Genomic DNA, 23,453 nt, shown 5'->3' with positions numbered 1-23,453 from the left:
TCGTTTTAGTTCGCTTTTGCATTGACTACCACAGTAAACCTCGCCAGGTCCAACCTTTTGAGCCGGTTATTTACACGAGGTCTAATCCACACTGCGGTTTTATATCACTGTCTGAATGACTGAGACATCTGAGTACCATATAAAATGTTAACTCGGGCTTAAAATATAAATTTTTGCCAAGTCGAAATCAATTAAAAGATTACGTCTAATAGGATTACAAAGAAAAGCAACTACAGTCAGGAAATACTGCAACCGGTGCAGTTCTAAAATTACTGCTCATGCAAATGACATTGTGTTGAATGAATACCACAAAAACCCCTCGAGTATTAAAATGACAGTTTATTGTTTTTCCTATGACGCACCCTGTGATCCCTTTATTAACTTTAACCCTACGGTTACTTGAAATCTCTCCCACTGGCTGATCATCACCTCAACAAAACGGGTTTTTCCCAGTAGGTGTTTCCCTTAAGTACAGTGGTGTGCAAGCTAAGTAAAGTAAGGTTTGAAATCCAGAAATAACCCTTAAGACAAAGTAATCGATGCGACATTCCAAACCTCTTCAGTGAACTATTGCAACATTCAAAGCTTATCGTCAAACCACATTTACATCCGTTCCTTCATTTACGTAACGCAAAATGCACTGATGCTCCGTCAGCTTTCATCTGGGACAGTCCCTGGCATAAAGACAGGAAAATGAAGCATTTTCAGTCTCAATGTGCGCATGTCAACTCATAATGAAGTTGTTTTAGACTTGAATTCTCCTTTCCTATCCACGTGACTTGTCATCGTTATTGTAAGGAGAAATTAGATTATTTCCCGTCTGTCACGCTTCTTTGACAGCTCTTGCCTATTTCCGCTAATCATTTAAGGGAAAAATCCCTTCGCTTTAAATCAAGGACCCTTCACGGGAAAACCCCGTGCTGAGATTTGTAAATTATTTAAACAGTTGTTCAGTGTCCACTGCAATTTCTTGCACTAGCACAATACGCAAGGCTTCATCAATAATGGAAGGACATGGCGGTAAGTTCTCATTATAAAACCGAATCCTCGATGTCTTTTCTCAGTCATTCTTATTCAAGCGGACCCAAATACGAAGTTTTAAGCGTTTATTTGGATTTTAAGAGTCTTGTTTAAGCGAACAATCTCAAACGTGATATTGTGCTCTAAAAATCTCACTTCCCCTTGGATTGAGCTATTAGTTTCTGCACTCACAAGCTCGAGTGTTAACTGTATCATAATAAATGTAGTTAGCAGTTTGAAAGATTCACAATTTCCAAATTCTCCCGACAGTAATTCATGGTTAACAATAAAGTAAAATCGATCATCTTTAGAAACTATATTAATTGATCTAGAAACTAGCGATAACTCATGCCTTGTATCTCATGTTTATTTGGCTTTATCGCTTATTTCGCGCATCATTGAATATAATCTCAACAAGTTTGTTACGCATAGCTCTAAAACCTTTTAAGCAAGACTTTAAAAGAAGAAAAGATTTGAAGATAAGAAAAGATTTCTTCAAATTTTCCTTCTAGGAATTTTAACGGCAGTTACAATGGCCAAAATTGCTACTTCTTAATTTGCGTTATCAAATAATTATAGCAGTGCTTGCAGTTTGGTTTGTGACAGTCAGCACTTTCGACACCAAAGAGAAAGAGAAACTCGATAACATTCCATCACATCCCGCCCGGATCAAGGGAAAAGTCCCCCATTATAGGACTTCCTCTCTAACCTTGACATTAAAATCAGTAGTCTTACTTGAATTAGTATTAATAGATTGTTTAGAAAAATTAAGTCAACCCTGACACTGACGCTTCTGAAGCTCTCGGGGACTTAACCGTATGTTTTATTTACCTTCTGCTCAACGAAGGGGTGCAGTAAAGGAATTTACATGAAAGCTAAAAATTATCGAGAAGTTTCGCACCCAGTCGTTCAATCGACTCGTACCCAAGTTTGAGTCGGTTCGTGCTCAAACCGCTGGTCGATTCGTACTGAAACCCCTGTCTTTGAAATTAATGGATCAACAGGAAAGAACATCGTGTAGTGACATCAATGCAGTCAAAATGAGATATTCTCTAATAGTAATGTTTGCAACATTTGCGGAATGAACGAAGCGTGAGATATTCCCGATAAAAAGTTTAACTCTCACTATCTATTATTTATTTCAAGTATTCAAGCAGACTTCGGCTGCACCGACTGTTTATGTTAACTACATCACGAAAATATCAGGGAGCGGTGCCACAGCTGTAGGACCAGGCGCTCAAGTTAATAATTTTCAGACAGTTCCATCAAGAGGTATTTACATAATTGTGCATGCGACTGTTCCATTATCAACTTGCTGATAGAAGTAAGAAGCTCTTCCAATGTGTTTAACTTAGCCTTACCTATTCTGCTTTCAAGACTGATAAACGCGCAGCATGATAAAAAGGGACATGAAAGAAGTCATAAAGTACAGCTTTCGGATGAATGCTTGCCCTTTATTTTCGCACCAACAAAATATAGGTGGCTTTATGTATTATGAATATGAATTGCTTGTGATTATTAGGTATGGTGCTTATTACCCATTATGTTAATTAAGTGGTCACACTACAACTATAAATCATCCAGAGGTTTATTTGTTAAAAATTATTATTAATAAATTTTCAACAATTCTTCCAGGTTCAAAATAATCTCAGGACACGACAATAACCTCTTAACAACTATCTATATCATTTTAAAAACCTTCCTTCATTAGCACTGAAGACTATATACAATTAACCACGGATATTACTCTGAAATAGCAGTTGAAGTTGAAGTCGAAAGCAGAGATTCTTACTTGCTACTAAAATGCCCAATGTGGATATTTTTAGTTGAAAAGACGGATATTAAGATCCTCAGGCAAATTTAAATACTAGGAATCGTAATTAAACGAGAAAAGTAACCACTTTGGCTATAGGTTTCATCCTTTACCAAACTCTAGACTTGTAAAACTTGAATTCAGATTTTTCTCATTTGAACATTTCCATATAGAGGATATCCGTGTTCATCCAAATGACGCGAATGTTAGCCATGGAGGTGCAAGAAACATTAACGTTGGGCGAGAGGAGCAAGTATATCAGGATACGTACACATACGAAGGGGCCAGACCAGGAAGAAGATCTTCCGCGTCTGAAAGGAACCCAGGCAGTTATTGCCTTCCCAACGTCACAGAAGAATATTATCAGCAGCGGTTCGGCTCAAAGTGGACGCCGAAGCCAACTAAATTCATCGATAGACAGCAAGGTAAAATTTTAAATGAGCCTTGGTAAGAGCCTAAAGTCAAGTGAGAAAATATGGTCGAGTTGTTGTAAATCGTTTAAACCAAATCACCTCAATTTTTCCTTTTTACTTCCTTTCCCTGCTTTCTATATTTTTTTTAGAGTGAAGCCTATTACTATGGTAATGCTGATCCCACCCTTTGTTTGGGATTATTATTGGCCGTGTGAGTCACACAATATATGATGAAAAAACAGGAAGGATTCAAATTTACCATTTACTTTCGTTTTCGTTAGATTGTGCAGATGAAACTTTGTCTAAAGAATCATTTCTACAAGATGTCGATAAATCTCTGAAAGAATTTGAAAGTTCAGGTGGACCGCTGAAGGAACAAAAGAAAGAGGTCATACTACTGCAGGTCCTGCCTTATCTTGAACAATCGTGGAGAAAAGCGTCTTCACAAAAAATGGACGCGTACATGATCCTTGCCAAACTAAGCAGTTGCAAAAGCTGTGGTGAAGTTGCAAAGCATGCTTTGCAGCAGTTTCAGTATCTGCTCTTTAGAGATAACCTGGACAGCTGCAAGGAGAGCTTGCTAAAAGTGGAAAAAATTGTGAGATCTTCCATCATCTCTTCAGACGCAGTATTCAAGGAAGAAGCAGACTCTGCGCGCGAAGTGAGACTGTCTGTGTACAAGCGCATTCTATCCCTAATATGCATTCACCAAATTCAGGCAAGTTTCTCCACAGTTGACTTCAAACAAGATTTGAAAAAACTGCAACAAGACCTGAAACAATACTGCACTCAAATCTGCTACAAAAAGAAGAATTATTTCCGTTACTCCATGGAGTTCATCCAGGGGGCAATCTCCTACTTGTTGAGGGGGTCCAGTAGAGCGACTGCGACAAACTTGGGCGACTGTCTCGACAACTGCCGTTCTTTGCTAGAAGACCAGGAATCTGATGTTATGCAAGAGTTTCCTGAGAAACTCAAGAAAATTGTAAAGAAAGCAAAAGCGGGAGATTGGTTTGACCTTCACTGCGTTCTGTGTTATCTTCACGGAAAGGTGTGCGTTCCTTTACACGGCTGCATGCTTGTTCTTGTATCAGACCGTAGTTCGCAGCATTCGTCTGTCTGTATATTTTTCTGTCTTTCAGTGTTTCCATCAGTTCGCTGTCCATCTCGCTATTCTCCCGTTTCCATCCATATTTGAGTTATGGATGCACTTGGGAGGTTTGCTTAACACTCAAGAAGCTAGAGTCGCTCTCGGCTATCGCCTCGAGCGACTCTTATGCTTCCTTCGTGCTTAGTAACCTCCCGCGTGCATCCATAACTCAATAGTGTACGCTGTGGTGTTTACCATTCGTATCCGAATGACCTATAACTTTATCATTTCAGGTGCATAGTGAACGTCCTACCCCAGAAATGTGTATCGAAAGGCAAGCCTTAATTCTTTTCAGGCGTATAGTTGAAGCCTATCAAGAAGGAGGCGGAAGAGACGACTGGAGGTTTTGCCTGTTGGTAGGCTCTCTTCTCTCAGACATTGTTATGAACAACATGACGAAAGGTATTCCGGCACCCAGTCAAAACTGTTAAGTTTGTTGTAGTCTCGTTCATTTACACCATTTAAGCACATCTTAAGCATATTTTTCTTTGAACAAATTTATACTGACATCAGTCTTTTTTTGTTACCAAGAATTACGAATCGAAGCAGGTGGCTGTATGATAAATCTTCTAAAGGACAAAAAGCTTCAGAAGAAACCAGAATGCAGGGTTATCCTCGAACGTGTGTCGTCTGAAATGCTATTCAGTCCTGATCCTGTCACAAAGATGCTTTTCGCCAACCAACTCCTTGAAAATCAAAGTTTCCAACAGCCCCTTCCTGAGGACCTCCACGTTCAACATCTTAGGAATCGCTACCGAAATCAGACACTAGAAATCAATAAGCCAACTATTAGCCAAGGACAGAAGTATTTTGTTAAGCATGGTATGTTTCAAGGGAAGGAGGTGATTGTGAAAATTCTTTACGTCACAAAACAAGATATCTTGGCCAGTGATTCTCCCAACCATTCAAGAAAGAGAGAAAAGATCATCTCTGAAGCCTACAGCCTACGTCGCCTGCGCTGCTTCAATCACCCAAACATTGCTATTCTGCTCGGCTGTAACACTAAGAGTCTACCTTATCACGTCATCACAGAATACGAGAGAAACGGCAACCTACTTCACTTCGTTCAAGCTTCACGACGGAACGATGAGCTCCTACCGACGGCTATGTTACTTGAGATGCTCCTTAACATAATTGAAGCTCTTCTGTTTTTGGAGAATCACGGTCTGGTACATCGCGCTGTGATGGCTGAGAACATCCTTGTGGGAGATGATTACCGATGCAAGTTAAGTGGCATGCATGCATTACGAAAACTTCAAAAAGGAACCGCTGAGGATGGTAAGCCGTCAATTGATAGTTCTGCAGCTAGTAGACTTCACGGTGATCCAGAAAAGAATGCATTCTCTCTAGGCCCAAAAATTGACCTTAAACCATGTTCAAACCAGACTTAAAAGTTTTCCTCATGATTTTATGCTGAGGAATGTTCTAATGGAGTGACGTGGTTTTCCACTGAATTTTTGGCTAAATGTTTGCTTGATGAAACCATCCCACTCCACTCAGAATTCCTGAAGGTTATCGACGTAGATTAAAAATGATTCTTTAATTCAGTTACCTACGATGGACTATAATTCAACCTATACTGACGAGGGATAAGTCCGGCGCTTTGTGACGCCAGAGTACACTCCCTGAAATAGTGGACAAAAGTTTCACTCAAAATTCATGCTTCATTTTACTACTGGGGCAATAATCCTGAAATTCATGAACTTGCAATGACATTTGTAATTTTTTTTTATCAAGGTCGTAATAACGACGAAATGTACGACTACTGTACGTCCGATGAATGTTGCCTGGAAGTTGTATGCGATGATGATGGAGATGAATCTGTAAGGTCGAAAGCACCAGAGTGTATTTTGAAAAAGAGCTACAGCACTGCCTCTGATGTGTGGGCCTTTGGTGTACTCATGTACGAGGTTTTCACATATGGATGCCGCCCATACAGAAACATTCCAGGCGATAACGATGTTGCTAAACATGTAAGTGCTGTAATTTTTGTTTTAAGGCTAGAAAAAGTCACCTTCCAAGTAATAGAGCAGTCAGTGAATCTGTTTGGATCATATTAAAGAAATAGCACAAAAGCAAAGGGGAACAGTAGCTTACGGTTTACAAAGGTTTAGTGCTCTTTTGTTAGGAACCCTACCACTGCTGAATGCCAAAGTGTTGAACTACCTAAGGACTACAATTGATTAAGATGGATAGAAATTCTACTTGGACTGTATATTAGACACGTTACTAAGAAGAAGCTTATTTTGCAGGTTGCATACAATAACGGTATGCCACCATGTGAGTCGTGCTTCCAGGATGAAGAATTTGCATTAATGAGGAAGTGTTGGGAACGGAACAGATCAAGGAGGATTACACTTTGCAGTTTAAAAGGGGGGTTGCAAAAGTTGCATGAGATCGCAATGGACCCAGAATCAGGTAACTATATCTTATGAGTAAAACGATCAGTTTTGAAGGATCACTGCCAAACGAAATAAATAGAAACACGGCGATTTTTTTAGGTATAAAACCATTCTTCATAAGAATGAAGTGGGACTACACTGCAGTATCTCATGTTAAGGTTTGCCACGTTCTTTTTTTTTTTTTTTTTTACAATGATGAACGTTCCATTTTCAATACCTTACAGAAGAGAAACCAAGAGATAACCCACCACCGCTGGACATTTGCATCAATGACGTAAGTGCTGAATCCCGATGTTAGTTTTCAAAGCGTTTTTTGTACACGAATGACACACGTTAAGTTATAATTTTTTCTCTGGCACAGAATGAGCTCAGCACGTCAGCCAGTCTCTGAGTCATACAATCAATTGATCACTCAATCAGCAAATACAGAAAAAGATGATCATCTCAATTGCATTAAAATCTAAATATACCGAGGAGTACTGATCTGGACCATAAGGACGCAGTCAATGAGCCATAAAAGGCGCTCAGATCAACTAGGAGGGACCAGCGCTTTGAATAGGCCTAGAACCCCCTTTGACATCCTGAAATAAATTATGTTTTGCATCGAAACCTTTATAAAGAAACTTTCTATTCAGCTTCAGTCGTATTTTTTTCTCTAATTTTACCAGAGCTGATGTGTGCAGTTTGCAAGTTCTCCATAGCTTTATCGAGTCATTAATTTTTCTCTTTAGAAATTTTGCCAATGTGATGAAAAAGGTGATGATGCACCCACAAGATATAATGAAGAGGTTAGTGGGACCATAACGAAAATTTCTCATAAAAAACATTCTTTAAAGGTAACAAATATGCCCCATGCTCGTGACAACGCTTGGCGAAAATAAATACTACACAATAACTTGTATGCGTCCAGGTTCCTTTATTCTTGTAAACAACGACCACGACGATTTACATACGAGGATCTATCCGGCGATGATTCGAAGTTATTGCTTCTTACAGGAAAGCCTAAAAATACTTAACTGAAAACTAAACTCGGCAAAAAAACGGCAAAAACACGAGCAACGCAAATGGCATGGGAAACTGCGCTAAGTATTTTGTCAGCGACATTATACACTGTAAATAACAAAGGGTGTTGGCCTTTTTAGGATGGTCCTTTGGTAAAGGAGAAGATTACAAATGCAGACAAAAATCACTTGAGAAGGCTATTCAAACTGAACACCCCGCCAACTCTCGCAAAGATTTCGAAGATAGACAACTTGGACTCTCATTATCCAGTTGTGGAGATTGTAAGTAACACGTAAATGAATTATAAATATAGTTAAAGTGTATCATAAATACTTTTGTTCTTGGGCCATCATAATTTGATCAAAAATAAGACACAAACGGCAGTGATAGTTAAAGCAGAAGAGAGTACACAATAAAGCGATATTCATCCTAATGTCAAACGGTTGCATAGTAAAACAATTGCTTGACGTGCATAGTTATGGTGATTGTGCCCATTGGAAGAAGACATTGTTCGCGCTCAATCGAAGTATCGAATATATTACAACTAGGGACGTAACCATTTGTTCGACTGGCTGTTCCCTAAGAAAGTTCGATTTGTAAGCCCGGTCCTATTGGCGTACAGGCTGGCTACCCAACTATGAACAGTACTAGTCGAAGAGGGCATTCTTAGAGCTAAGCTGGAGTATCAGTTACATTAGAACTGATACACGTTATTAAGCGTTTGAATACATCCAGGTGTACTTCAGGAAACATCTTTTCATTCATAACAATTAGTTAATATCATCACAGAGAATTATGGTCATTATCAGGGGAGGACGCATGCTCTAATTTCCCTATAATTCCTCTTTTGACAGATATCGACGGACCCTCCTCTTGGAAACCTCAAAGATTATGTTCTGAACAGACGATGTCAGCTTGGTGACATTGTTGTGTTCCTTTCACAAGTGGCCTCTGCCTTGCACTTTCTCCACGTAAATCACATCGTTCATGGAGATCTACGAGCCGAATATGTCAATGTTGTAGCACCGGACAAGGTAATTATAACATAACCAAAGTAAAGTGCGCGCTCTGATTGGTCAATTCAGCGTCCACCATTTGCCCATGGGTGTACGCTGCTGACGTGAGCAAATGCAAAGACTATTTTTCCGCGCGCGCTTGTTTTTTCTGGTCACGTAAGATTTTTTAAATTAAAGGGAACTCTTTAGCTACAATGTATCAATGTTATGTTATGAAACAAATGGTAAACACCACAGCGTACACTATTGAGTTATGGATGCACTTGGGAGGTTTACTAAACACTCAAGAAGCTAGAGTCGCTCTCGGCTATCGCCTCGAACGACTCTTACGCTTCCTTCGTGCTTAGTAACCTCCCGCGTGCATCCATAACTCAGTAGTGTACGCTCTGGTGTTTACCATTTGTTAATTGTGGTCTAGTGACTAAACATCTGCAATAACCAGGGTTTTAAGCTTTATCACTTGTTCTGATAATGTGCAAGTGATGCAGCCACAAACTGTCCAAATATTTAGGTAGAAATAGAACGAAAGTGACACCAGCCTTTTTAATTATGTGCAAGTTTGGTCCAGTTTGGTTTTGCTAAGTTATTGTTATTTTTTTTTTTATTTGTTTGTTTCTTTGATGTACAAGAGGGCGATGAACATTTTCATTTAATCCAGGGAATAAAGGGTCTGTAATTCTGTAATATATGTACTCTTCAGCTTTTGTCGCCTTGCATGATTTCTATTTACTTTGTTTTTTTTGTGTTTGTTTGTTCCTTTGTCGAGGGCATTATGGGATTTTCTTGATGCTGTCAAGTAATTAGGCTCAATTTCAAACACACTATCATTCTAAAGGACCTCCTGACTCTGATTTTGCGTTTCTCTTTTTCGTTTCATGTTTTACTTCGTTTTGTGTTTGGCTATACCCCCTTGTGTTGTACATGTTTTATTGTTCTTGTTGTTGTTGTTTATTCCATGTAAAACAGTGGGAATATTTTTTGTTGTTTTTTGAAAACAGCATATTTAGCTTAAGGTAGCATTGGGTGAATACTAGAACAAAAACTAATAGAATATAAGAACTAAAGAATGGTATTAATAAAAAATGTTTAAAGACTTTCTTTAAATTTGTTACTCACAAATTGACAGAGACTTCATGATCCATTGCAGGTTGAAGTAACCCGTTTTGGTCGCTCCTTGCTTTTACCAAAAAGGGCGAATGAAAGCACTTCTGCCTCATGTGTAGTTCAGCGTAATATGCCACCTGATGCAACGCGATGGTAAGTAGCTCACAACGAGACAACGGAATATGTACAAAGTATCAAGTCGTACTGCATTGAAAATAACAATTAAATTTTCAGACAGCGGTATTCATGAACTGTAGCGAACGCATCTAGGTGTTGGACTAAGTGATGTATGAGAAAGGGAATGAAAAGCATCCGCTATGAATTGTACTGCTGATGGAACATTAAATTCTTAATCACAGAGGTAACTTCATGCTTGAATACTCCGAATTTCTTCTTCTGCGCGTAGCTTTTATCTCAATAATAATTTCATGTCCATTTCATTTTGCAAGAGTTTGGCCTTCAGACATTCACAGAGTTGTTTGCGCGTCGGAATATTTAGAATTTTAATTGGAAATACAACCTACTTTGTTCCTTAGAATCGAAAAACAGACCGCATTCAATAAAACCCAGAACAAAGTTACTCGCATTATTTTTCGAACTCTTTACAATACAAAAGTCAATATGCTTTTTACCCAAGAATTGCAGGTACAAAGCAAAGTTTCGTCGATAAGTCTGAGCGTATTTTGCAGTTGCCACGCCAGAATATTACATACGCATTACTGAATGACAAAACATTCTTCATTTTCCAAAGCATCTCATTGAAATGGGAACAATTAAAACTTAAAACCCCGAAAAATTAAGCCTTTAAACACTTTAAAAACTGAATTGACTGCTGTGAAGTTCGCTTGTAAACCTGTTCTTTAACAACAAAATAAATTCACATTTCTGGTGAAACTTTGCACAAGACTTACATTGATAAGTTCCTGCTCCTTGTCTCCCGTTTTTGATTTAGTATCCAGCGAAGAAAGAGTCCGGTAACGAGAAAAATCGTCCACGAATTATCACTTGTACAGTTTTTTCTAATAACTCGGGCAACTGGCGTTTTATATCAGGGGGGCTCCCTGTTATAATCCAGGGTTCATTTGTCAATCATCGACAGCCATTACTAACATACCTCACCCCAGGCAACGTAGAATGCTAAGGTTTCAATAACCAGAATATAGAAATAAATGTCAGTCATGAAAAAATCAAGAGCTCAGTGCAAAAGTTTAAGTTTTGAATTTAAAGACCTAATCAATTCAAGCCAATTAATTTGTGGGTTTACTGTGCATGATTTTAGTAGCTTACTTCGTACGAGGAAAGTCATTTGAAAATCTGAAAGCCAGCGTTTTTGCTATCATTCTTATTTCGAGAGGTATTTTATCAACAGCGCGTTGACAGCTTCATCTCAATTGACACCTGCTCTCTTTACTTCAACAGGAGCGCACCTGAGGTGATCCAAGACAATAACTATTCTCATGCTAGTGATGTTTGGGCTTTTGCGGTCCTAGCTTGGGAACTGTACACTGCCTTTGCAACAGGCCAGGAGCATAGGGACTACTCGATCCCTTATCGTAGCCATGCTGCTGAAGAGGTTTGTTCGTTGAAAAAGTTACGTTTGGACGTAATAATGACAATAATAAAAATAGCTACCTATGATGCACGATCCTCGCAGTAAAGAGCACTATTTATGCAATAGCGAAAAATATATGAACTTCATACATTCATAGTAAATAAAAATATCATTAATGATAATAACAATCGTCTTTATTGAGTCCTAAGATGAAAAACCACATATCTGATGTTACCAAAAACATTTCAAAAAAAAAAAATAATAACACTTACTCTGTTAGGTTACGATAAAAATGTAGTTGATAAAATAGGAAGGAAGAGCAAATTGCATTGTCACTTAGCTACTAGATTCACTCAATTTGCTCTCAATTTATTAGTATCGAAATCTAGTTGTCTTCTAATTTTTGTTACGTCATGGGTCCTAAAAAGAGTAAAATGGGAATTTGGATCATTGGGACTAAGACCACGATTCTACGATTATGAATAACGGGGGGAGGGGGTGAGAAAAGAGACTTAGGCCAACCATGAATTGGAATGCGATTATAATCCTCCCCCCTCCCTTAGATGCAACAGATCTCGATTTAATGAATAACAATATAACAACGAATGAAAACCCGATTAAAACAGAAGTAGCGTTTAAAGAGGAATTTCAACCTTAACTCGAATTGAATACCTTGAGAATAAGGTTTTGATTCCCTTAAATCTAATTGAGTGATCTTCTTATTAGGTTATTCATCAAATTAGAAACGTTGGGCCTCTATCACGACCAGACGGCTGCCCTGATTGGGTGTATATTGTGATGCATCAGTGCTGGGCATTCGACCCAGTACAGAGGCCTCCGTTCATCGCCATCTTTGATTGTCTCACTACAAGGTCAGTACACAATAATGCACAAATTTTGTAAATCAGAATGATTCTTTGAGAACGGTAAACTGTACCCAACTGTGTCCATAAGTTGAACTTGCGAGAGCCCAGGGAGACTTTTTGTGAGGATGCGAGCAAGGCATGGCTCGGTAAAAGACTCGGACTAAAGTAATCAAGCGATTTTCCGACCTCATTTTACGCCAAACTAACTCAAAGAACGAAGAAAACCGATGACAACAGAAAAACATCAACATTCAATTTAGGAATTATGCTGTATTGCTTTGTGGATTTTCCGGAACTGAGAACAAGTTTCTCATATTTTAAATTTTATTTAGACCTAAAAGAACTCAAAAGGCATACCATTTGGCAATACTAGAGAGTTTTCACTGAAAAGTGGGTCCGACCCTCCACGATTCTTAACCACTCGTAATCAAATATCTCGTCTCTCATAGACAACCAATGGACTCTTGGCTTATGTCATTGTGGAAAGAGCGCCACGAAAAGAGCGAATGGCCTGACCTAGCAATTACTCAGACTGAAAACGCCTGTCACATCATCAACAAAGACAAAGACTGTTTTAAGGACATCATAGAGCAGATGTGTAACGATGGTTATAAGCTTTCAGAACACGATTACAGATATGTTCAGGAAAATGCCACTAATCGAGTGGACGAAGAAGTGTATGATGATCTACCAGAAGAGTGCTCCAAACTCTCTCCAGATGTGATAGAGCAGGAGACCTATGAAGACGTTTCCTCGTTCAGTCGACCTGACTGTACTTTTGAGGAAAAAAGAGTAGGGAGACCGACAGGCTCCAACATTTCTTCCACTGAGCCTCGATACCAAAATGTAAAGAATTTCGGCCCCAAGAACATTACGGGTCATAAACAAGAACAGGAGCTCTACGATGACCTCGTTTCCCCGGAGGTAGTAGAGGTGGCACAAGAAGAGGAAGAAACGTACGATGACATCAGAGGTGAAGAAGAGGCGGGCGAAGAATTCTATGGTGATATTGAAGAACGATCTCGCGATCCTCGCTACGGAGCGAGCACAGATAAGCCTTCTTCAAAAGGGACTAACTCCCCTTTGAACACCAAGAGTCAAGAACCTTCTTTGGGAGAGGACAATTACTCATTGGACAAAGAAACGGACCAAATAGATTTAGAGGATTTATACGAGGACATCGACAATCTCAGGCCACCACCGTATGCAAAGGCTTGTAATGTGACAGAGGAAGTAAATGTTGACTCACTAAACGCCAGCTGCGATCCCCTAGGGGGTGTTCCCCGCTTGAACGAGGACGAATCCCTCTATGAGGAAATAAGAGGAAATCAATCAACAGATTCGGGGGCGTACCAAAGTACTACAGGTCCCCAAAATGATCAAGCCACAAGGAACCGAGATGAAACAGGATATGGAGAACTTAACTCAAGAGAGTCGTACATGCATCTGACAGGACCCAAAGCAAATTCCAACTCAAAGGAAACCGGTCCGGTAATGAAAAACGCTGCAAAGCTAAACAACCGCAGGTGCTACCTCAAGAAAAAGGAAACAGTTAATGATCAGCTTGTCAATACAATTAAGGAACCTTAACATTATGGAATCAAACATTGAGTTTTTTTCAAAATGAATGACGCGCTAAAGGTGCACATGATTAACAATCGTACTTAAAAATGTAAGTCGGGTGCAAGGAAAGAAAGGCAGGTGAGCTGCTAGTGAAGAAATGTCAGTAACGAAGCCTGATAAATTCAGTTTCACCGGAGTTCGAACCCGTCCTTTTAGTTAGTCGTTGCTTCCTCCAACTGAGCCACGGAACCACACGTTGGGAAGGAGGCAAAGTTTAAAAGGTTTATCTTCCCCCTAAGGGAATTTGATCACAATTAAAACAAATAATTATTTTATTTTATATTTTATCAATATCTATTTCTGTCATGTAATTTTGAAAGATAGGTCGGAAAAGACAAGTTCTGGTTGCCTAGCAACTATATTTACAATTTTGAGTCCAGAAACGCCAGAGTTTCTTTTAGTCTTGTAAATAGTTCCTTTTTTAACGAGAAAGCGTGAGAAATCAATATTTTTGCATTTTTTCTACGATATCAACGAAAACAAAAAAACAATTTTCTTCGCTTATTACATGATGGAAAAAATCTTCAATTGCAGTTATCAATTAATGGAATAGACAATTACTAAAGACATTGATGTAATCAATTCTCCCCCTTTATGCAAACCAATTGTTTTGAAATGAAATTCAACTGTCAACCCTTCAACTCCAAGAAGTGATTAAATAAGTAACTTCTCCAAACATTTTCAACACATTTCTCAGCAAACAGTTGATGAGAACGTAAAAACATATCTGCATTAGGACGTTATCTAGATAAAACACCAAATTATCCTCACTAATTTTTAAAGATATGCATAGCAGCTCATAGGGAGAATTCAGTGCTAATCATATTATGGAAGTAAAAGGGTTAACTGAAAGAAATGTGTAAACATAAGCTTCTGCTGTGCAGGTGTCTCAGTTTGGAGACAGTGTGGCCGAGTGGTTAGAGTGTCGGACTCGTAATCCGCCGCTCCCGGGTTCGAGTCCCACCCTGACCACTGGATTTGTTTCACGGTAGCCCCGAGTTCAGATCCTTGGTCACGCTTGTAAATAGCCAACTGGTTTGCCTCCGGTCGGTTGGGATTCTTAATGATGTTCTTAATGATGTTATGTTCAATTTAGACCATTTGTTTCATTTGTTTGCACGGACCACAATGGAAACTACTGGTTCACCAGTAATTGTATAATCCTATTAAAAGACTTTCTTTTTTTTCTTTTTTTTTTTTTTCAATAGTCATAATCGCCAACAAACTCATCGAGAATTCATTTACTGGCGACTGTCATATTATGTTAACTACTGACTGATTAGCAAATGATCGATCACAAGAACAAGTGGGATGTGGTATATATTTTTGTACTGAATCCACTTTTTAGTTACTTCATCAATACCTCCCAAAAATAAGTTAATCAAGTCATTAAGTTCAAATAAAGTTAAGGCTGTCAAAATGTAAACACCTTTATTTGACACAATGTAAAGGCAACTCAACAATTGCTCTGAAAACTTTTAACAGTTGCTGGCTAAAATGTTAACTGGAGTGTCTCCTTTCTCGAACAGATTTAAATGATATATATATCAAAATGAATCAAAACTAAACTAAAATGATTTCTGTAGTTACAATGCTTAAAACGGAAACAGCGAGATGGAGTTTTCATCTATTTCCAGGATCCGTTGATAGAAGCTTACTAACAATTGTTTATTTGTTAAGCTTTAAGCAGTGATAATCACAACGTTGGTGTCTCTTGCTGTATGATAGAACGCTATACAATGTTATGAACCTTCATAATTTTGGGTGTTTTTAGTTCAGTACCTGGATCATTTACACTAGCGCAGTTTGTTCACAACGGTTTGAGACTGCTCCTGCCATTTGTACTTCCGATCATAATATGTCCGCAGAGCGTCAGCTTCCTCTAGTCGTACCTCTCTTGATTTCTTTCTGGCCCGCTTGATGGCTCTTCCCCATTCATTGGGATCGTCGGAATCCACCACAAAAGACATTCCAAAAGGAATCCTTTCTAGAGCTTTTCCAAATCCACTGTTATCACTCACCAGGATCGGAAGCCCGGCAGAGAGGGCTTCGAGGGCTGTAAGGCCGAACCCTTCTGTTCGCGATGGCATTATAGCCAGATCAGCTTCACAGAAAAGACTGGCCAGACTTTCACGGCTTTCTCGATAACTGCGCACTATCAGCTGCTTAGGGGAGATTCCACATTCAAGTAAGTTCCTTTTTACTTCTTCTTGTTCTCCTTCCGGTGCACCAACGAACACAAGACGATAGGAAGGGTCGTTCAAGCCTGCTACAGCGCGAGCGGCAAGGTCGTACCCTTTCAGTTCAAAATCTTCCTCGTTACCACGACCAAATACCAAGATACCAAAGTTTTCTCTTTCTTCACTAGCTTGCTCTAGTTCGGAGAACTCTGGAAAAATGCCTGGCGTAAATTCAATCACGTCTTTATCCTTCTTGTGTGGTCGAAGGCTGCTTTTTATGGACTCGGTGAGTTTGGGTCCTATACCCACAATAACATCAGCAGTCTTGCTCAGATCTACCTCGAGTTCGTGCTTCTTTTCGCCGTCCTTCATCTCATGCCGACCTTTCTTGAATATCGCAATCTCTTCACTTGAGGTGTGCACAACGTGCACTCGTTTGCATCTCCGTTTCTTCGCTAAGACATTAGCTGGTGGTCCCAACTTGTGTCCATGACCCATTACTACGTCGATTTCACATTCATCGGGTGGATAAGACAACGATTGGATACCTTCAATACCAGTCATTTTATCGACCTTGGTAAGGTTTACTCCATGACTTAAGGCGTCTTCCTTTTCCGTCTCAGTGTACTCTGGCACAATCAAGGTCACCGATACATCACGCTGTTTAGCCAGTCCTTTGCATAGCTCTCTGTTAAGGGTTGACAGTCCACCTTTTGATGAACGCCACTCATCCACCAAGGGAGAAATTTTTAAAACCTGTAACAAATTTAATAGAACACATAAAAAAAAATTACACGCTTCTGAATTGCTGAAAACGGGTGCAATTCACATGCAACACAAGTGCAAAGTTTGAACACGAGTGCAAAATAGCGCGGCGCACTGTCAAGACTTCGTCTGTCTTCACCTTCTCTGACGCTTTTTTCATGTAAATATTTAACAAGTAATAACATGATTTCGAGTGCAATTTGGTGTAAATAAGCACTTTTCAATTTTTTAAAGAATATAAATTGCACTCGCCCTACGAGCTTGTGCAATTTTGTTGTCTTCAAAAAAATTTATTCGTACTCGTTAATTCCAATTACATTCGAAATCCTGTCATTACCCATACAAAAGGGTAGGATGAAAATAACTTTTATCCTTTGTTCAAAATTACAATAAAAGAGTGAGCAACATTACAATTTAAGAGTAGGATTTAGTGGTGGAATTTCATTTTGATCGAAATATATTGAGATTCCGACGGATTAGATTCAGCCGTAGGAAAACGAATTGAACGATTTGTGGAAGGTAGGGGATCTGGGGAAGGTAGGGGCGAAATTATTTGACTGCAGGGGGCAAACTCACAATGACGGTCTGAGGTGAACTTACAATGAAGTGAAACCTCCAGATACCCAGATGGACAAACATTTCTTGAACCCTTTTTTTTCTATCATCTGTGACAGATAAGTTGCAAATGGGTAATAGCTGGAGGTTTCCATTCTCTTAACATGATAACATACCCGTCGTCCACTGGTCCTACTGATCCTACTGGTTGACATTTTCTTCGCGCAGTCAAACGAGGACCTAAGAATTAAAGACATAAACATTATCTCTCAGGATATTTCATTGACCTCAGGGTCAGGGATGATGAATACTCTGTTGTTTATATACACTGTCAGGCAGAATTATTAAATAAACTTCCCATCCCTACAAGTTAATGTAACTTTCGTGTGTCTGTGCTGTTTTAGAAGCAAACATTGTTATTGATTGAAGTCGAATATTTTGAGAACAAGCGCAGAGTAAGTGCCTGTCGTAAAGACAAATTCATCTCTGTCTGAGTACGGCTTTGCTTCGCTATGTCCACTTCCGCTGTTTCAGGATTTCAAGTTTTGTTGTCTGTGCTTGACTTTCTAAATGGGTGAAAATTAATGGTTGTACTTAAGATGTACCAGACAGTACAACTGAGTTTTGAACCGCTTGTAATCCAATATCTTTGTCGTTTGCAGAGATTTAAATATAGAAATTTTAAGCACAATGTCAGGGATCTTTAAGTATTGACCTTATTTCGGCTTAATTATTTAAGATTTCTGAGAAATCAAACTTGGGGGCCGTCAGTTTCAATCGCTGTTGTCTGTTGGTTACTTTCTATGTGGTTCTCGGAAAGCGAGACAGATGACAGATGAAAATTAAAGGTTTTCACCCAAACTTATAGGATTTTTGGAATCGCTAGAAAAATCTGGCGTCATTCATAGCGTTTCCAGAGATTTGAATATAACGAGATTTGTTTCAGAAATTTAAGCGGTATGTCACGCATCGTTCATTGGTCTTCTTTACGTTTCATTATCTCAGGTTAAGAGTAGCATTTTTCTCAGAAATCAAGCGTTTAAACGATTTCGAACTTTTAGCAACTGCGGTAAATTTTAAGAAAAGGGTTATGGCAGCAAGTTTAGAATACGTCATGATCAGAATCACTTCATGAATTCATTTGTTATCCTTCTATATGCCTATCCATGCCATTGATCAGAATGAGATTACGTGTATGCGTTCACCGGCAAAACTGAATTCCGGACTTGCTGCAAATTTGATCATATTAATGTCTTTTTCAAGACATTTCGTAAAGGTTGGGAAAAGGAAAGCGGCGAGGACTGGCTCTTAGTCCTTTGAAATTTTGATCGGCTGCGACTTCCCCATAGGGTCCTTCAGTCTGCGAAGGATCAAGGCAGAAAAACAAGGCAGTCATACCTAATGCATGAATTGCTCTCTAGGCTAGATTTAGTTGCTAATCATTGATAAGAAGGGAAACAAAAGAAGGAAAAACTTACGGATTCTCTTTCGAATTCCTTTACTTCGTAGGTGTTCAGCACTAAACAAGGATGAAACTCTTCCTTTCGCTTCTGTAACGGCAGAGAGCACTGTAGTCGCTAATTCACTATTTATTTCTAAGCTCAAAAGAATCGAGATCAGTTTTGTGATTCGAATATGTACGAGCTTTGGGAATCCGCAGTAAGGTTAAATAAAAACTTTTAACACCAAATATGTCCGACTCACACATTCCACGTGTTTTCTTTTTTCCCGCTATGCCTTATGGGAGGTAAAGGTTTCCCATCACTATAGAGCAAGAAATTCCCTTTTTTTCAATATAAATGTTCAACAAAAGGTAACAACAAGCACTGAAGCATCAAGTGAGACGTGACCAACAACTTGTCCCAAGAAGCGGTGAGTATAGAGAGACCCTGGATCTTACCGTGACGAAATAGTATTTATCGTATTACAGTATATGTAACTTGATTTGAGAACGATTAGTTAAGTTTGTGAACGCACTTGTTTTGGATATTCTTATGAGAACTAGAGCCACGAGAATATTTGTATATAAATTCATTTTATATTGTTTCTCTTTTAAATACTCTGTTACGTTTCTAAGTACATCAAATCAGTTAGCGTTTTGTGACTCATTTCAGTTGACCTTTTGCTTGATATGAAACCGAAGTGTTAAATGCAAATGAGTGCGACAACGAGCGTTTAAATTAGTTTGCCCAAAACGTTAACACTGTGAATGAGATTGAAAAGTTTTGATCATAGTCTTTTACTCGTTTTTACGAACCAGATATGTCACGTGAGGCAGGCAGACGTAAAAGGATTTCTGAATGTAATTCTGTTGTACTTAAATTGAAATTACTGGTTGACTGGAAGTAGGAATGAAATCTCTTTGAGTTCAAGTTTATACCAGAACTCAACTTGAGTTTGACTGGTTCTGAGATCAGCTGTAATTAACTAAGGCGATGAGTGCAAGGCAGCCAGCAGTCTTACCATAAGTAGCTTTGCTTCGGAGACACGAGCCACTGAAGAGCTAGAGTGGGAAGCCTCATTCAAAATGGCGAACGCTCTGAATTTTCAACCGTCGCAAAACATCGAGGCGTTAAAAAAATACAAGTCCTTGTTGTCTAGCAACCAATTACACTTTAGGATTCAGAAATGGTTTATTTTTATGGCTCTCGTAGATAGTGTCTTATTTAACGAAAAAGCGTGGAAAATCAATAAATTTGCACTTTTCTACTATATAAAGGAAAAGAAACAAGGTTTGTCTGCTTCGCAACGCAGACTTCATTCATGGTCTTTAGTGAAGAAAGTGAGTCCTTACAGGCAGGTTATCAATTCTCCTCTGTATTTGAGGCGTGAAAGTCAAATGTAGTAAGTGTATGTGTGATTAGAGAAAGTTTTGTCGCAAACCAGATTTTATAAAACAAATATCAACTCAGGATATATATTAAATTCTCAAATCCCTGAAGTGATTAACAGATAACTTCTCCTCCCAGTTTTGACACATTGTTCAGCAAACTGGTGATGAAATTAGGGAAACGTATCAGCTCTAGGATACAAACTGGATGAAACATCGATTGATCTGTCCTAATTTTCAAAGAAATGTATAATGGCTGGTATGGGGGAATTTCCTTGCCAAACAGATCTTGGGAGGAAATGGGTTCACAAAAAGAACCATGAAGATATAAGTGTCTGCTGTGCTAGTCAAACAGGCCGTTTACCGACCTCAAATACGAGCAAACTTTTCCTAAATTAGCTACCAAGTGACTACCCCAAATATCAATTACTGTCAGATAAATTATACATAAGTAGGTAAATCTATAGAATCTGCAAACTCCGTCAGTATGAACTTAACTATTTAGTAAGTTTTGTCTACTAGATCAAGCCTTTCCACAAGACGTCCATTAAAGAACTTCCAATTAAGTCACAGCTGTAATAATGTAAGAAAAACATCAACATTCAATTTAGGAATTATGCTGTATTGCTTTGTGGATTTTCCGGAACTGAGAACAAGTTTCTCATATTTTAAATTTTATTTAGACCTAAAAGAACTCAAAAGGCATACCATTTGGCAATACTAGAGAGTTTTCACTGAAAAGTGGGTCCGACCCTCCACGATTCTTAACCACTCGTAATCAAATATCTCGTCTCTCATAGACAACCAATGGACTCTTGGCTTATGTCATTGTGGAAAGAGCGCCACGAAAAGAGCGAATGGCCTGACCTAGCAATTACTCAGACTGAAAACGCCTGTCACATCATCAACAAAGACAAAGACTGTTTTAAGGACATCATAGAGCAGATGTGTAACGATGGTTATAAGCTTTCAGAACACGATTACAGATATGTTCAGGAAAATGCCACTAATCGAGTGGACGAAGAAGTGTATGATGATCTACCAGAAGAGTGCTCCAAACTCTCTCCAGATGTGATAGAGCAGGAGACCTATGAAGACGTTTCCTCGTTCAGTCGACCTGACTGTACTTTTGAGGAAAAAAGAGTAGGGAGACCGACAGGCTCCAACATTTCTTCCACTGAGCCTCGATACCAAAATGTAAAGAATTTCGGCCCCAAGAACATTACGGGTCATAAACAAGAACAGGAGCTCTACGATGACCTCGTTTCCCCGGAGGTAGTAGAGGTGGCACAAGAAGAGGAAGAAACGTACGATGACATCAGAGGTGAAGAAGAGGCGGGCGAAGAATTCTATGGTGATATTGAAGAACGATCTCGCGATCCTCGCTACGGAGCGAGCACAGATAAGCCTTCTTCAAAAGGGACTAACTCCCCTTTGAACACCAAGAGTCAAGAACCTTCTTTGGGAGAGGACAATTACTCATTGGACAAAGAAACGGACCAAATAGATTTAGAGGATTTATACGAGGACATCGACAATCTCAGGCCACCACCGTATGCAAAGGCTTGTAATGTGACAGAGGAAGTAAATGTTGACTCACTAAACGCCAGCTGCGATCCCCTAGGGGGTGTTCCCCGCTTGAACGAGGACGAATCCCTCTATGAGGAAATAAGAGGAAATCAATCAACAGATTCGGGGGCGTACCAAAGTACTACAGGTCCCCAAAATGATCAAGCCACAAGGAACCGAGATGAAACAGGATATGGAGAACTTAACTCAAGAGAGTCGTACATGCATCTGACAGGACCCAAAGCAAATTCCAACTCAAAGGAAACCGGTCCGGTAATGAAAAACGCTGCAAAGCTAAACAACCGCAGGTGCTACCTCAAGAAAAAGGAAACAGTTAATGATCAGCTTGTCAATACAATTAAGGAACCTTAACATTATGGAATCAAACACTGAGTTTTTTTCAAAATGAATGACGCGCTAAAGGTGCACATGATTAACAATCGTACTTAAAAATGTAAGTCGGGTGCAAGGAAAGAAAGGCAGGTGAGCTGCTAGTGAAGAAATGTCAGTAACGAAGCCTGATAAATTCAGTTTCACCAGAGTTCGAACCCGTCCTTTTAGTTAGTCGTTGCTTCCTCCAACTGAGCCACGGAACCACACGTTGGGAAGGAGGCAAAGTTTAAAAGGTTTATCTTCCCCCTAAGGGAATTTGATCACAATTAAAACAAATAATTATTTTATTTTATATTTTATCAATATCTATTTCTGTCATGTAATTTTGAAAGATAGGTCGGAAAAGACAAGTTCTGGTTGCCTAGCAACTATATTTACAATTTTGAGTCCAGAAACGCCAGAGTTTCTTTTAGTCTTGTAAATAGTTCCTTTTTTAACGAGAAAGCGTGAGAAATCAATATTTTTGCATTTTTTCTACGATATCAACGAAAACAAAAAAACAATTTTCTTCGCTTATTACATGATGGAAAAAATCTTCAATTGCAGTTATCAATTAATGGAATAGACAATTACTAAAGACATTGATGTAATCAATTCTCCCCCTTTATGCAAACCAATTGTTTTGAAATGAAATTCAACTGTCAACCCTTCAACTCCAAGAAGTGATTAAATAAGTAACTTCTCCAAACATTTTCAACACATTTCTCAGCAAACAGTTGATGAGAACGTAAAAACATATCTGCATTAGGACGTTATCTAGATAAAACACCAAATTATCCTCACTAATTTTTAAAGATATGCATAGCAGCTCATAGGGAGAATTCAGTGCTAATCATATTATGGAAGTAAAAGGGTTAACTGAAAGAAATGTGTAAACATAAGCTTCTGCTGTGCAGGTGTCTCAGTTTGGAGACAGTGTGGCCGAGTGGTTAGAGTGTCGGACTCGTAATCCGCCGCTCCCGGGTTCGAGTCCCACCCTGACCACTGGATTTGTTTCACGGTAGCCCCGAGTTCAGATCCTTGGTCACGCTTGTAAATAGCCAACTGGTTTGCCTCCGGTCGGTTGGGATTCTTAATGATGTTCTTAATGATGTTATGTTCAATTTAGACCATTTGTTTCATTTGTTTGCACGGACCACAATGGAAACTACTGGTTCACCAGTAATTGTATAATCCTATTAAAAGACTTTCTTTTTTTTC

The 23,453-nt window shown here is 39.0% G+C and overlaps 2 protein-coding genes across 2 annotated transcripts; one reads left to right on the top strand and one right to left on the bottom strand.

Moving 5' to 3' along the window:
* Nucleotides 1–887: 887 nt before the first annotated feature.
* LOC111322585 (uncharacterized) lies at nucleotides 888–23,453 on the top strand. Its single transcript, XM_088738141.1, has 17 exons — nucleotides 888–1,020; nucleotides 2,167–2,292; nucleotides 3,007–3,258; nucleotides 3,528–4,297; nucleotides 4,630–4,798; nucleotides 4,928–5,674; nucleotides 6,134–6,369; nucleotides 6,649–6,814; nucleotides 7,023–7,072; nucleotides 7,530–7,586; nucleotides 7,941–8,081; nucleotides 8,655–8,834; nucleotides 9,964–10,073; nucleotides 11,340–11,493; nucleotides 12,199–12,344; nucleotides 12,788–13,624; nucleotides 21,914–23,453. The coding sequence occupies exons 1-17, from the start codon at nucleotides 1,005–1,007 to the stop codon at nucleotides 22,230–22,232; spliced, it is 4,476 nt and encodes a 1,491-aa protein (XP_088594267.1). The 5' UTR covers nucleotides 888–1,004; the 3' UTR covers nucleotides 22,233–23,453.
* Nucleotides 15,379–19,978, bottom strand: LOC111322586 (uncharacterized). Its single transcript, XM_088738136.1, has 4 exons — nucleotides 19,925–19,978; nucleotides 18,940–19,011; nucleotides 17,638–17,701; nucleotides 15,379–16,897 (listed from the first exon to the last, which is right to left on the bottom strand). The coding sequence occupies exons 3-4, from the start codon at nucleotides 17,674–17,676 to the stop codon at nucleotides 15,758–15,760; spliced, it is 1,179 nt and encodes a 392-aa protein (XP_088594262.1). The 5' UTR covers nucleotides 17,677–17,701; nucleotides 18,940–19,011; nucleotides 19,925–19,978; the 3' UTR covers nucleotides 15,379–15,757.

This window comes from Stylophora pistillata, chromosome 11 (assembly GCF_964205215.1).
Source record: "Stylophora pistillata chromosome 11, jaStyPist1.2, whole genome shotgun sequence".
NCBI lineage: Eukaryota > Metazoa > Cnidaria > Anthozoa > Scleractinia > Pocilloporidae > Stylophora > Stylophora pistillata.
This window is presented reverse-complemented; position numbering and strand designations above follow the sequence as displayed.

Coding starts and splice junctions, on each gene's coding strand:
- LOC111322586 (XM_088738136.1), bottom strand. CDS start 17,676: ATGTCAACCAGTAGGATCAGTAGGACCAGTGGACGACGG. Junction 16,898..17,637: donor GTAGGACCAGTGGACGACGG/GTATGTTATCAT, acceptor AATTTGTTACAG/GTTTTAAAAATTTCTCCCTT.
- LOC111322585 (XM_088738141.1), top strand. Junction 5,675..6,133: donor AAAAGGAACCGCTGAGGATG/GTAAGCCGTCAA, acceptor TTTTTTATCAAG/GTCGTAATAACGACGAAATG. Junction 13,625..21,913: donor CCCCTAGGGGGTGTTCCCCG/CTTGAACGAGGA, acceptor CTGCGATCCCCT/AGGGGGTGTTCCCCGCTTGA.